Below are 14,839 nucleotides of genomic sequence, written 5' to 3' on the forward strand. Positions count from 1 at the left end.
GGGAGTAGCATAGGGAGGGATGGGCTGAATAGCCCTGCTTCCATTCCCATGCCGTGCATTGGAGCCCTCCTGCCACCCCCAACTCCGGTTCACAACACCAGCTTTTTGTTGCGCCATTTCCCACAGAGACAGGGAAGCTGCTGGCGTGGGCTTGTATTCCAAATTCCACAGTCCTATCTGACCCCCTTCCCTCACTCTAAGTAATCTGTGATTCCCTCAGCGACAAGACTCAGACTACCCCGCCGACCTCCACCATCCTCTGAGACACAGAGTTCCAAAGTCACACATCCCTCTGAAGGAGGGATAAAAATTCTCAACCCTGTCCCAAAAGAGTGACCCTCGATTATAAAAGAGCACCCCTTTGCTCTGGATTGACCCACACCATGTCCACCGTGTCAAGATGGTTCAGGATCCTATAATCAAGTCAGCACCCTCACTCTGCCCAACTCCTCTAGTGGAACCCAATCCCAATCTGTCACAGGCTGCCCCCTCAGACACTCTGCTCATTCATGGTATCACCCTAGCGATCCTGCCTCTTCATGTTGGAATGGGAATGTCACTGGTCTATCAACATAGAGGCCTAGACGAATGTTGGGGGCAGGCGGCAGCTTTGTAACAACCTGGAAAATAAGGCTAGTTTCACTCGGGTCACTCTTGCCGTCTTGGGAAGGAAACCTGGCGCCTCTCTCCAGTCTGGCCAACATGTCATTCCACTGTTGCCTCTCGTCTGCCCTCCGAGGTGGCGGAGCGAGCCACTCAGTTCAATGCGAGATGACCGAGAAAGGCTGGGCCTCGCGAGCAAAGTCCCATCTCCCACATCGAGGGCAAGGAATGGAAATGATTGGATTGCACCGCACGGGAAATCCCACTGTATCGCAACGGGGTTGGTAAAGTGCTGTGACTGGAACGAGGGGCCAGGTCGATCGCATGGAGGATGAGATCCCTGACTGGGGGCTGCGACCCTGGGCCTGTCTGAAACAGGACAGTCAGGGCGTCTCCTCGTTCTCGGGACTGGCACCGAGCTGGCTGGTCAGAGCCCATGTTGAAAAGGGTGACCTGCGTGTCAGGATACTGGCCTCTGTCCAGTTGTTTTTCACAATCACGTCAGTGTGCAAAACATCACAGACTGCGGCGGTTCAAGATGGCAGCTCACCACCCCCGCTTTTCGAGGGCAACTAGAACAGAGAACATTCCAGCGCAGTACAGGCCCGTCGGCCCTCGATGTTGCACCGACCTGTGAAACCGATCTGAAGCCCTTCTCACCTACTCTATTCCTTTATCATCCATATGTTTATCCAATGACCATTTCAATGCCCTGAAAGTTGGCGAGTCCACAAGAGGCAGACCGGTCTCAAGCACCAAAACCCATGTCCCACTGAGGGCAAGAGATGGAAATGATCGTGGCACTGCCAGGTTATAACCACGACAGTTTACAAACAGCTACACAAAGTACAGTTCTCCTTTATTCACAGAATTAAAACTGAGAGGTCGATTGTACAGAGTTTACATCCATGCACCATGCATGGAGTTCATTTCATTAGACCCGTGCCATTTAAGACCACATCGAGCGGGACTTGATGTGAACCTAATTGCCGCGGCGAGCACGTTATTCAGAAACGTCCCGATTAACCAGGCTTTTGAAGCAAATCTTGTGTTAAGGGCTGGGGGCTGCAGGGATACGTTAAGGCAAGGCTGTGCAACACAGCAGCTGCAGAAACAAAACGAAAAGAAAACTCAAGACATCCAGACGCTGGGTAATCGCTGCCCTGCCTCCGTTTGCATAAATTGCCCCACATTAGCATAAGCACTCTCCACACAATTTAAACAGCAAAAAGTGCTGCAATTATGAGACAGCTACAGTCAATGGCAATGAGAGAGATCTATTCAACAGACGCCCTGAGTGTTCACACTCATCTCAGAGCTCTTTGTGTGATTAGAGGCTAATTTCACAATAAATCCAGAAGCACCACAGTTAAATGGACTTCCAAAACCAAGTATCAATGTCAGAGAGAGAGAGAGTGTGCGCAGAAACCCCTGGAATTATTCACGTAAACAAATGATCCGTCGTAATGGAGACTGATACACACATCCTGGATCTGTGCCCAACTCCATTAAATCAGCAGTTGACATCCTCTCTGCCTCAGATTAACACTTTAAACAAATTAGATTCATTTCCAGTGTCATTTCAGCTCCACTCTCCCTCTTGAAATGAGAAACATTAATGCAGAATACATCTCCTCCACTCCCACAACCTCCAACCAACGTTTTTGAAGAAAGCGATATCTTTTTTTTAAATCCAAGATGGCGACGGAGTGGGAGTCTCGTTGGCTTTCTTTCCCTTTTGCTTCCTTCTTTTCGTTTTTTTTCTTTTGGGCCGATAGCTGCGGCAGTGCTGGATGGATCCGGACACAGCCTCTCCCCTTCCCCTAGCCCAGGGTCTCATAGCAAGCAAGGAAGAGTCCCTGGCTGACTCCCCCTGACTCCTGCGGCCCAGGTTCGCAGACTAGGCCGAGGCTTCAGATCCGCAGCCGGGACTGAGCCCCTTGAGGTGGAGAAGGTTGGTCTTGTCCCCGTGTGGCGTTCTCCCTGTGTTTTGGTCTCCCCTGCGGCAGTCTCCTGGTGTGGCACTCTTGTCCCAGAATGAAGCTGTTGTCCTCACGTGGGGGTCTTCTTTGTCTTCGGTGTCCAGGTTTCCCAGCGGCCCACTGTGGCGGTCCCGTCCAGGAGTGACAGTCTCCCTTGGTGAAGGTTTCTGCCCTTTGTATCCAGTAGCCCGGCCTGGCGGTCTGGTGCCAGTTGCATCGGCAGGGTATTCCATCATTCCTAAATCGGCTTTTCCCAAGGCCAGGAGCCACATTCCTGATGAAGGACGTATGCCTGAAATGTCGATTCTCCTGCTCCTCGGAGGGGTCTGACCTGCTGAGCTTTTCTAGCTCCACACTCTCGACTCTGATCTCCGCAGTCCTCACTTTCTCTGAGGCCTGGAGCCGTTAACTGAACTGTGATGGACTTTGTCCTAACTTTACTTCTGTTTTGTTATTATGTACGACTTCTGTCATTGATGTCGGTGCTGCGGAGTGGCGACTTACAAAACCTTTCTCTGTACGTGTCACGTAAAAGTACACATGACGCCAAATGTCTATTCTAGTCTAAGGCCAAGCTTCTAATGGTGATCCGAGACACTCAATTTTATTCTACAGTACCATAATAATTTCGTTCCATTTGATAAAATCCCTCATCGAGAGAGGAGAAATGGGTTTGGGAGGATGAGGGTGGGTGTGAGTGCTGAAGACAAGGCTGCATTGTCCCAAGTGAGCTCACTTAGAGAGGATATGAATGTAAAGAATACACTCGAGTGGGCAATTTCCTTCCGAGTCAAGATTTGATTAATTGCGAAACACAGCGGTGAGAAAGGAGATCGATACTAAATCGTCACAGGGTAGGGACTGGGTACTTCCTCAACATCGATCAGGAAAATGGGACAGTTCACTTTCAGTCACGGAGGATATAACAACCCTGGGGGAGGGGGGTGGGGGGGGGGGGGGGGGTAAGTCACAGGTTCAGGAGCAAGACATCAGCGCGAGGGTTAAAGGCTCAGAATGGGTCAGGAACATTGGAAGAAGAAGCAGGAATAGGCCATTCGGCCCCTCAAGCCTGCTCAGCTATTCTAATAGGCCCTGGTTCATCTTCTACCTCCTTCACAATATCATCGCGCTCCCCTGCCCCACACACACACACTTTTCAGATCAAGACCTATGTCTTGAACACAACCGAAATCCCACAACCCTCTGGGGGGGAAGGTTGGGGCAGGGGGGGGGAGCAGAGGAGACAGAAGAAGGGTCATACAGCACCACAACAGACCCTTCGATCCAACTCGTCCATGCCAACCAGATATCCTAATCTCATCTAGTCCCATTTGCAAGCACCTGGCCCAAATCCTTCTAAACCCTTCCTCTCCATATCCCCACCCAGATGTCTTTTAAATGTTACCATTGTACCAGCCTCCACCACCTCCTCTGGCAGCTCATTCCATACACGCATCACCCTCTCCAAGAAAACGTTGCCCCTTGTATCCCTTTTAAATCTTTCCCCTCTCACCTTAAACCTATGACGTCTAGTTTTGGACTCTCCTACCCCTGGGGAAAAGACCTTCGCTATTGATCCTATCTATGCCCCTCATGACTTTAAAAACCTGTTTAAGGTCACTCCTCAGCCTTCAATTCTGCAGGGAAAACAGCCCCAGCCTATTCAGCCTCTCCCTGTAGCTCAAACCCTCCAACCCTTGCAGCATCCTTGTAGGTCTTTGCTGAACCCTTTCAAGTTTAACCACATCTTTCCTCCAGCAAGGCAGCCAAAATTGAAAGCAGTATTCTAAAAGTGGCCTCACTAATGTCCTGTACAGCCGTAACATGACCTCCCAACTCCTATGTTCAATGCACTGACCAGTAAAGGCAAGTGTACCAAATGCCGCCTTCACCACCCTGTCTACCTGCGACTCCACTTTCAAGGGACCATGCAGCTGCAGCACTAGGTCTCTTTATTCCCAGGGATCCCACCATGAACTGTCTAAGTCCTGCTCGGGTTCGCCTTACCAAATTCCAACACTTCACATTTATCCAAACTCCATATGCCACCCCTCAGCCCATCCGTTTAAGGTCCCATGCTACTCTGAGGTAACCTTTTTCCCTGTCCGCTCTACCACCGCCTTTGGTGTGACCTGCAAACTTACTAACCTTGCCATACATTCAAATTGTATACATGATGAAAAGCAGTAGACCCAGCCACCCTGGTTACAGTTCTCCAGTCTGTAAAGCAACCCTCCAACACCACCACCATCCCCTATCTCCTACCTTCACGGTCAATTTTGTATCCAATTGGCTAACTGCCCCTGGATTCCATGTGACTCGACCTTGCTAACCATTCTACCATGTGGAACCTTTTCAAACACCTTGCTGAAGTCCATACAGACAGCGTCTACCACTCTGCCTTCATCACTCGTCCTTGTCACCTCTTCAAAACACTCAGTCAAGTTAGTAAAACACAATTTCCCACGCACAAAGCCATGTTGACTACTTTTAATCAGTCCTTGCCTTTCCAAATGCATATGAATTCCCCTCCAACAATTTACCCTCCACTGATGTCAGGCTCACCGGTCTATAGTTCCCTGGCTTTTCCTTACCAACTTTCTGAAATAACAGCACCACATTAGCTGACCTCCAGTCTTCCAGCACCTTGCCCATAGGTGTCAATGATAAAAATGTCTCAGTAATGTCTTTCCTAGCTTTCCACAAAGTTCTAGGATACACCTGATCAAGTCCTGGGGGTTTATCTATATTGATGTGTTTGTGACCTCCAGCACCACCTCTCCTGTAACATGGACACTTTTGAAGACATTACTATTTATTTCCCCAAGTTCCCTAGCTTCCATGTTCTTCTCTACAGTAAACCTGATGCAAAATATTTGTTTAGTATCTCATCCATCTCTTGGGCATCCACACATAGGTGGCTTCGTTGATCTTTAAGGGGCCCTAATTTCTCCCTAGTTACTCTTTTTGCCCTTAATGTATTCGTAGAATTTGTTTGGATTCTCCTTAACCATATTTGCCAAAGCTACATCATGTCTCCTTTGTGCCCTCCTTAAATCCCTCTTAGGTACACCTCTACTGCCTTTACACTCTTCTACGGATTTAATGGATCCCAACTGTCTATACCTCACATATGCCTCCTTCTTTTTCCTGACCAGAACCTCAATTTTTCTAGTCACCCAGCATTCCTTATACCGACCAGCCTTGCCCTTTGCACTAACAGGAACATCCTGTCTCTGAACTCTCGCTACCTCATGTTTGAAAGTCTCCCACTTGCCAACCTCCCCTTTACCTGTGAACAGCCTCCCCCAATAAACTTTTGAAAGTTCGTGCCTAATACCGTGAAAATTGGCCCACTCCAATTTGGAACTTTAACTTTTAGATCTGGTCTATCCTTTTCCACAACTCTTCTGAAGCTATTAGAAGTATGGTTGCTGGCCCCAAAGTGCTCCCCAACTGACACCTCAGTCGCTTACCCGGCCTTATTTTCCAAGAGAAGGTCAAGTTTTGCTCCCTCTCTAGTGGGTACATCCATATATTGAATAGGTAAATTTGTCTCCAACGAAGCCCTTAACACAATGGCAGTCCCAGTCGACAATTAGAAAGTTAAAATCCCCTGCCATTAGAACCCTATTATTCTTACAGATACCCAAGATCTTCTTACATATTTGTTTCTCAATTTCCGTGTGTGTGCGCGCTAGTGAGTGAGATAAATGCGTCTGAGCATGCGTCACAGCCATGCACATTCCAATGGCGGGGCACAGTACCGCCTGCACTGGGAACACACTCTGCATCTAAAGGAGAATTGGAAAAAGAGGAGCAAGGGTATGGAGAGGATTCTGGGTGGGAATTCCAGAACTCCTATGGGAGGGATTAAAACAGGGGGGAGGTGGGGTGAGCAAGAGACCAGAACAGGAAAGAAATTCCGACCCAAATACAGAACTTGCAGGAATGACAATCAAGTGTCCGCCAAGTCTAGGTGAAACCCCACTGTTGCCCCTGGAGAGCTGCAGAGGTACCGAGGAAGTCTCCGCACGGTGCACACCGACACAGTCACAAAAGCATGACCGAATAAGCACCAGGGTAAGAGAGCATTTCAGAGCTGAGCGTGTCAGCACGGAGCGCCCGTTACCTCAATACGACCGGTGTCTGGTTGGAAGCCACGTGCTGGATCTTCGGTTGTAACTCGACACTGTATGGCGCTGCCGTTGATGCGGATGGTTTCCTGCTTGAGGCCGAGATCGGGCAAACTCTTGCCCTCGGTCACGTGTATCTGGGCGTGGACGAGGTCAACGCTGCAGAAGGGGACGGGGCGGGGGGGGGGGGGGAAGAGAAAGAGACAGTCAGCGCGACCGACAGCAGGGCAACTCGCCAAAGCCGAGGAGTGCTGCGGCAGCAGATGCTGCATTCCAACTTGCTCTGCAATTGATTTTTGTCACTAACCCTGAGGCTAGAACCCAGTTTCTGACATTCTGACGGGAGTGCCTGCTCAGAGTTAAGTTGGGTTGTCAAGTTCTCCCTGGAGTTTCCGAGAGCTGAAACACAGAAATGATGAAGACACCTGCTGGAAGCGACTCAACAGCAATATAAGGGTGTGATTTGTTTCTTTCCTAAATGCTTTTAATTATAAAAATATCAGAAGTGGAAAGGCGGCCATCTGGCTGACAGCCAAAAGCATCAAATCAGGAAAAACAGTGGGTGATTTGTAATGAACAATTTCGGGTGAGTTGGCGATGCAGTGATAGCGTGACTAGACTGGTAACACAAAAGCCAAAATAGAAATGACTGGAAAAAAACTCAGCAGGTCAGGCAGCATCTGTGGAGAGAAAGCAGAGTTAATGTCCCTTCTTCAGAACAAGGTTTGAGTTATAAGGAACGGCTGGATAGGCTGGAACTTTTTTTTCCACTGCACAGGAGGTTGAGGGGGTGATCTCATCGAGTTTTTAAAATCATGAGGGGCATAGATGAGGTGAACGGCAGGTGTCTTTTCATTAGGGTAGGGGATTTCAAGACGAGGGGACATATTTTTATGGCGAGAGGAGCAAGATTTAAAAAAGACATGTGGGGGCAACTTTTTCACACAGAATGGTTCGTGTGTGGAATGACCTTCCAACATTTAAAAGACATTTGAGTATGTACATGAAGAGGAAAGGTTTGGTGGGATATGGGCCAAGCACAGTATCGTTTGCTTTAGGATGATGGTAGGCATGGACTGCTTGGAAGGAAGGGTCTGTTTCTGTGCTGTGTGCCTTTATTGACCTGATGGTTGCTATGAAAAGGTTGGTATTTATGTAGAGGAAGGGGTGGGGTGGGGGCAGGCAGGAGTAAACAATAGATGGAGATGCAGCCCAATAATTTCTCCAGTGCTGAACACAACAATCTCTATTCAGAGCATTGCGAAAATTTGAGAAATGTCAAGGGACTTCAAAAGACTCAGTCAAGCTAAATGGCAAACCTGAATCACTCTCACAGTTCATGAACATCGCTATTATAAGACTTCTATCAAATATTTACTCAACTCCTAGGTTTACTTACAGTCAGGTTTAACGTCTGTTGGGAATCACAGAAACAGACAGCCCAGAATGAGGCTATTTAGCCCATCACATCAGTGCAAGCTCTCCAGAAAAGTTGTTCATTTCGTCCCATTCCCTCCCTCTTGCCTTGAACGATTTCTCTTCATTTAGCCAACTCCTGTTCAAAATTTGTGACTAAACTTGCACCCCTCCCTTTTTAGGACGCAAATTCCAGATCTCAGCTGGTTGCTTTGTTAAAAGAATGAATCCTTATCTCCTTTCCTGGTTGCTGATCCTCCTCTCCAAGCAAACTGTTTCTCCTTATCACCGTCCTCACTCGAAAACATATTTCCAGACCTGGGGGACAGTGCGAAATGGCAGCAGGAATACCCCCCAGCCACATGCCTCCTCTAAGCGAGAGAGACAATATAATGCAGGGGATGAAGTTTGGTACCGGAACTATGGAAGTGGCCCTTTATTGGGTACCACGCAAGGTTGTTGTGGCTTACAAAGTCCTGAACAAACACGTGGGTCACCTGAACGCTGTTACCTCACAAAACAGAAGTAAAACATATGTGGCCCCTCAGAACAGCCAGAGGGCCAGTCAGAAACCGAAAATAATCCCCCTCTGCCTCGTGTCGAGGAAACCTCAGAGTCCGAGATGGATGCAGCCGCGAGACCGTTACCGCCGGAAGGAGACGAGGAAACTCTCCCGAGATGCTCCAGACGCAAGAGACGGGCTATGGTCAGGCACATGCTGCCTGTGTCAGAGTCCCAGTCAGAGGAACCTGACCCAGGGGCACACACATCGCAGGAAAAGCTACAAGAGAAAGACCAGGCCAACATCCCCGCACTTGGGAGGGAGGGCGGAGGGACATCGTGGTGGGAACCAGCTGGGTCATGTTAACTACAAGCTCCTTCACTGGGAACATTAACCTGGACCAATCAGTAAAGACCAATATTAACAAGAGGTGGGCCCTCTTGTGGCACAAAGGTAGTGTCCGTATCCCTGGACCAGAAGGGCTGAGTTCAAGTCCCACCTGCTCCAGAGATGTGCAACAGCATCCCTGAACAGGTTAATGAGGAAAATGATTAACAGGTTTAAACCTGCTCAGTTCAGGAGACTGACTCCAAGCTGGCTGGCCTCAGCCAGTGTTTGTGGCCCAAGTACATAAAGGTGACTTGGTGCCAGGATACCAGCCTCTGTGCAGTTATTTCAACCACTTGCTTTCAGACTGTCTCTTTCCTGGTTTGAGACATCCCTCTGATTTCCAAAAAGACCAAACCATCCTTCCTGCACCCACCCTGGCGAGTGCTGCAAATATTTCATTCGTTTCAATGAGATCACCTCTTGTTCTTCTAAAATCTATTCCTGGTCCCCTCAAATCTCCCTTCACAGGACAATCCTACCAGCCCAGAGTTCATAAAACCTCTGTATAACCCTTCAGAGGAAGTGAAGAGGAGGCCATTCACTCCATCATGCATGTTCGAGCTGTTTGAGGGAACCATCCACTCTGCCGATGCTTTATCTCCCTGAGTGTTTCACATTTTTTTAAGCAAAACCCTTTTGAAAGTTGCCACTGAATTGGCTTCCATATTCTCTTAGGCACGGCATTCCAGGTCACAACAGGTCACTGCATTAAACTTTGAAAAAAAAAAGCTAATACAGTCATAAAGATGTACAGCACAGAAACAGACTCTTCAGTTCAACTGGTCCACGCTGACCAGAAATCCTAAATTAATCTTCTCCCACTTGCCAGCATTTGGTCCATATCCCTCTAAACCCTTCCTATTCATATACCATGCAGATAATCTTTTAAATGTTGTAATTGTACCAGCCTCCACCATGTCCTCTGGCAGCTCATTCCATACACGCACCACCCTCTCTTCGTAAAAAAGGTGCCCCTTAAGTCCCTTTTAACTCTTTCCCCTCTCATCTTAAACGTATGCGCTCACGTTTTGGACTCCTCTACCTTGGGGAAAAGAACTGGACTATTCACCCTATCCATGCCTCTCATGGTATCATAAACTTCTATAAGGTCACCCCTCCGACTGCAATGTTCCAGGGAAAGTAGCCCCTGCTTATTTTGCCTCTCCCTGCAGTTCAAACCTTCCAACATCCGCATAAATCTTTCTCGAACCCTCTGAATCTCCCCTCTTATTGCTGTCCCCTCATCCTTTAAATTTACCTCCCTCCGCACAGCTGACAGTGGTCACAATTCCTCCCGAGTTAGTGAATCCAAGTCCCTCATAATACATTCTGCAACTGCCCTGCTCAGAAAAGATTCCACTGCCAAACACAGAATTTAGTCTGAGATGGTTTAATGAGGAATTCGTTGTGTTTCTTTGTAGTGTGTGTGTGGATTTGGTTGAACAGCTTGCATGCACTGCACAATCAAGTGGGAGATAAATACCTGTTTTGCAGATCCATATATATGAATAATTATAGCCATTCCTCTGAAATGACTTAATTTTCATGAAAGGTTCAGGGAGTATAATTAAACCAAAAGGTAATCAGCATTATAATGAGAATTATTTTTGTGTCATCACACGCTTGGGGGAGGCGGGGGGGGGGGCAAAGTGAAACCTTGCAGACTGAGACAGTCAGACTGTCATACGCAACCTGCCAACAGGTTCAGTTCTTGTACGCAGGTCAGCCCAAAATGCAGGACAATATAAAGTAGCCATGTGTAAGGACAGGGAATATTCAAAATGGGGCAGGAATCGTGGCAACAGTCTAAGACTTTACAGTATTTTTCACAGTAGAATACACGGCACAATAAAATCACTCATTCATTTACTTTGTTTAAAAAGGGAGGCAGACAAAAACAGGTAGTTGGCTTAACACTTGTTGGGAAAATGTTAAAGTCTGTTTTAAAGGATAAAAGAAGAAGACATTTAGTTATCCATAACATGACCAAGCAGAGTCAGCGTGGCTTCATGAGGAAGAAATCATGTCTGATAGATTTACCAGAATTCTTTAAGGAGGTCACAAGCCGGCTAGATAAAAGGGGAAGCAGTGAATGTAATGTATTAAACGCCTTCTGAAAATCCACACGAGATACCACATATTACTTTACTTAATAAGACATGAGCCCACACTGCTGGAGGCAGTGTACTGGCATGGATTGAGGAGCAATTAACAAATAGCAGACAGAGAGTTGGGAAAAGGGGGTGGCGGGTCGTTTTCAGGAACAAAACCTATATCAAGTGTTGTCTCACAATGATCAATGCTGGAGTCACAAGTATTTACAATAACGAAGTCAACCTGGTGCACCTCACAGAGCACGAGTTCCCTGATTGGGGCTGTTAACCTAGTCCAATCAGGGAGCCCTGTCTGTATGAATAATACAAAATAAATGGCAGTGTGAATCAAGATTTGTACACCTTGTGTCTGTCACTGTGTCTCAAACCTGCACACACACAACATGGGTGCTGGGGAAAAAAATAAGCATTACTGCAGTTAGGGGTAACGTGGTGGTAATAAAAAAAAACAGGAGTGTCAGGGAGTCTGTTCACTTTGAGAGCTGGTTCTGAGGAAGCAAGACCAGTATCAAGGACTCTCCAAGAGTAAATAAAGGGTGAACTGGTGACGGGATACCAGCCTCTATGGAATTATTTAACCTTCTTAATTACTTGCTGTAGCTGCATACTAAGTTTGTGATTCATATACCTGGACACTCAGAGTCTTGGTACCATTCTCGACTGAAATGAGAAAAAAAAACCAAAATAAATGGCAGTCTGAATACAAATTTGTACACCTTGTGTCTGTCATTGTCTCACACCTGCACACACACAACATGGGTGCTGGGGAAGAATAAGCACTACCGCAGTTAGGCGGGAGTGTGGGGGTAACAAAAACAAAGGAAGAAAACGATCAGCAGTGTCAGAGGTTCTGTTCACTCTGAGAGGTGACTCTGAGGGAACTGGATCAGTGTGGAGTGAAGGAATCTGTTCTTTCTCCCTGTATTAAAAAGGAGAAGAGACTGATTCTGTTGGGTGTCTTCCCAGATTCTGTCCACTCTGGGAGAGCTGGATCGGTGTCAAGGGCTCTCCACGTGGAAATAAAGGGTGACTTGGTGACAGGACACCAGCCTCTGTGGAGTTGTTTCAATATATTCATGAGTTTGATGAGCAAAATGAACGGACAATAGCCAAGTTTGTGGATGACACAATCTAGGTGGGGAGGCCAGTGGTGAGGGTGATCCCAAGAGCGTGCAGAGGGAGAGGGACAGATGGAGTGAGGAGGCAAAAGCTTGGAATATAACATGGGAAAATGTAAGGTTGTGCACTTTGAAAGATTGGACAAAGGAGCTGAATATTATTTAAATGGAGAAAGACTGTAGAAAGTTATGAAACAGATGGATCTGGGAGTCCCCATTGATGAATCACAAAAAGCTAGCATCCAGGTTCAGTGGGAAGGCAAATGGATCACTGGCCTTTATTTCAAAAAGAATGGGATATAAAAGCAGGAAGGTTTGGCTAGAACTCCTCAAGGGACTTGAATACTGTGAATCATGTGGGACCCCTTATCTCAAGGAAGATATACTGGCATTGGAGGCAGTCCAGAGAAGGTTCATTAGGGTTGACACCAGGTATGGAGGGATTGCCTTATGAGGAGAGCTTGAGTATCTCTGAACCCTTTTTGCTCAAGGGAACCTGGTTTGATTTTTATTATTGCTTCATGTCAAATTAGCAACCTCTGCTGAAAATCAGGAATTCAATAAAAAAAATTATGCTGCTTTTTACCTCCACAATTGTCCACAATTTAATAACAGCCTTCCTTGCTTTCTTCCTGGCAACATCTTGCCCCGAGACTTAAAATCGCCATTCTCACCCTCTGAAAGGTATCCAGTCACTTGCTCTGCTTCCTTTTCAATTACCTATAGAAACTGGAGCTATTGTTTTTATGTTTCTCGCTCACTTCCCCTCCTCCTGTAATTTCATCCCTCTTTTTGACACTCTATAAATACTGACCAACCATCTGGCCTGCCATTGAGTAATTATATGCTTTCGCTTTAGGTTTGATCCATTCTTCATTGAACCACAGATGGTGTGTCCTCCTCTTTAGAATCCCTCTATGCTGAAGGACACTTCTTTTGCTGGATCCCATTCTTTCCCCAAATATCATTCACCTATACCTGAGTTGATTCTACAATCTGATTTCCTGAACCAAAGTTATCTCTAACAATGCAAAAATGCCATCCTTGATTAACAGTGCTACTTGTCCATCTTGACCTAACTCCTTCTTCTTCTTCAATGCCATATCAGCTTCACTACTCAGGGCCCAATCTTTGTCGGCCTGCATGTCTACGTAATAGGTATCGGATCGCACTTACAGAGGAACCTCGATTATCCGAAGCACACGGGCGGGCAGTATTTTGTTCGGTTAATCGAATGCTGGATAACATAATTTGGCCGAGCGTTGGGACCTTGCAGTCTTGCCGAATAATCCAATATTCGGATAATCGAATGTCGGATAATCGAGGTTCCTCTGCAGTTTATTCAACGTGCACGATCAATTTGTTTACTTTGTTATGAATGTTATGTACATTCAGATGCAGCGTCTATGAATTTTTTTTCTAATTGTTATAATATCTAGTCTTAACTATTGGTGTACCTTTAGGTTTATTTTCTCTGTCCCACCCTTCCATTCTCTGACACTCATTCCTTATGTTAGTATTGTCCCTGTGCAGCATCCATTTCAGATAAGCTTCCTATTTCTGAAACCTTCTCCATCTTCTCTCAAAAATGCATGCCAGTAAAGCTGCCCGTCCCTCCCTCCAACTCCAGCCCATTGCGTATCCTGTAAAGACCGTCTCCTTTTATTTTGCTGGTTTTTTTTAAAAAATTGTGGACTGAAATGAGAAAGCGCTGTTTTAAAACCAGTGCTTGAAAGTGTGGCTACATGTTCTGAAAGCAAGTAAACCGATATCCATGTCTGGTATGGTGTAAACAACTGCTTGAATAAGCAGTGATTGAAGTTCAAATGATTAGGAGCCAATATACAGACACAGCTTTTGTTAGCAACAAGACGTTGCTTGGTGTACGGGCTGGTGATCAATTATTAATAACAGTGACCTTTTGCCTGCTAGCAACAACTGTGTATTGGCTGTCAGGTAACTGAACAATGTGGAGCTGAAAACAAGTTACGGAGAGCGAGAGAGAGAGAGAGAGAGAATCATTCAGTTCATCGCCAACTCTGAAGCGGTCTCTCTGTTCTCCGCAGTCAAAAGTCATTGGCATACTGCATGCAGTTCTGGTCTCCCTGCTATAGCAAGCAAGCTGTGAAACTTGAAAGGATTCAGAAAAGATTTACGAGGATGTTGCCAGGGTTGGAGGGTTTGTGCTTTCGGGAGAGGCTGAAAAGACTATGGCTATTTTCCCTGGAGCATTGGAGGCTGAGAGATGACCTTATAGAGGTTTATAAAATCATGAATAGAGTGAATAGACAAGGACTTTTCCCTGGGGTGAAAGAGTCCAAAACTAGAGAGCATAGGTTTAAGGTGAGAGGGGAAAGATATTAAAGGGACCACGGGGAACTTTTGCACGAAGAGGGTGGTGCGTATGTGGAATACGCTGCCAGAGGAATTGGTGGAAGCTGGTACAATCACAACAGTTAAAAGGCATCTGGATGGGTATATGATTAGGAAGGGTTTAGAGGAATATGGGCCAAATGCTGGCAAATGGGACTAGATTTATTTCGGATATCTGGTCAGCGTGGACAAGTTGGACCGAAGG

General features: G+C 46.6%; 1 protein-coding gene across 3 annotated transcripts in view; it reads right to left on the reverse strand.

The window, feature by feature from the left end:
- LOC122543886 (pyruvate carboxylase, mitochondrial-like) overlaps positions 1–14,839 on the reverse strand; it is a 931,966-nt gene that overhangs the window by 712,467 nt on the left and 204,660 nt on the right. For all 3 annotated transcript variants that reach the window (XM_087983758.1, XM_087983759.1, XM_087983757.1), the window contains one exon: positions 6,718–6,880. In XM_087983758.1, the coding sequence (XP_087839884.1) occupies positions 6,718–6,880 (163 nt within the window). The remainder of the gene's footprint in view (positions 1–6,717; positions 6,881–14,839) is intronic.

Source organism: Chiloscyllium plagiosum, unplaced genomic scaffold, assembly GCF_037043375.1.
Source record: "Chiloscyllium plagiosum isolate Xiang-an unplaced genomic scaffold, Cpla_swu_hap1 HiC_scaffold_46, whole genome shotgun sequence".
Lineage (NCBI taxonomy): Eukaryota > Metazoa > Chordata > Chondrichthyes > Orectolobiformes > Hemiscylliidae > Chiloscyllium > Chiloscyllium plagiosum.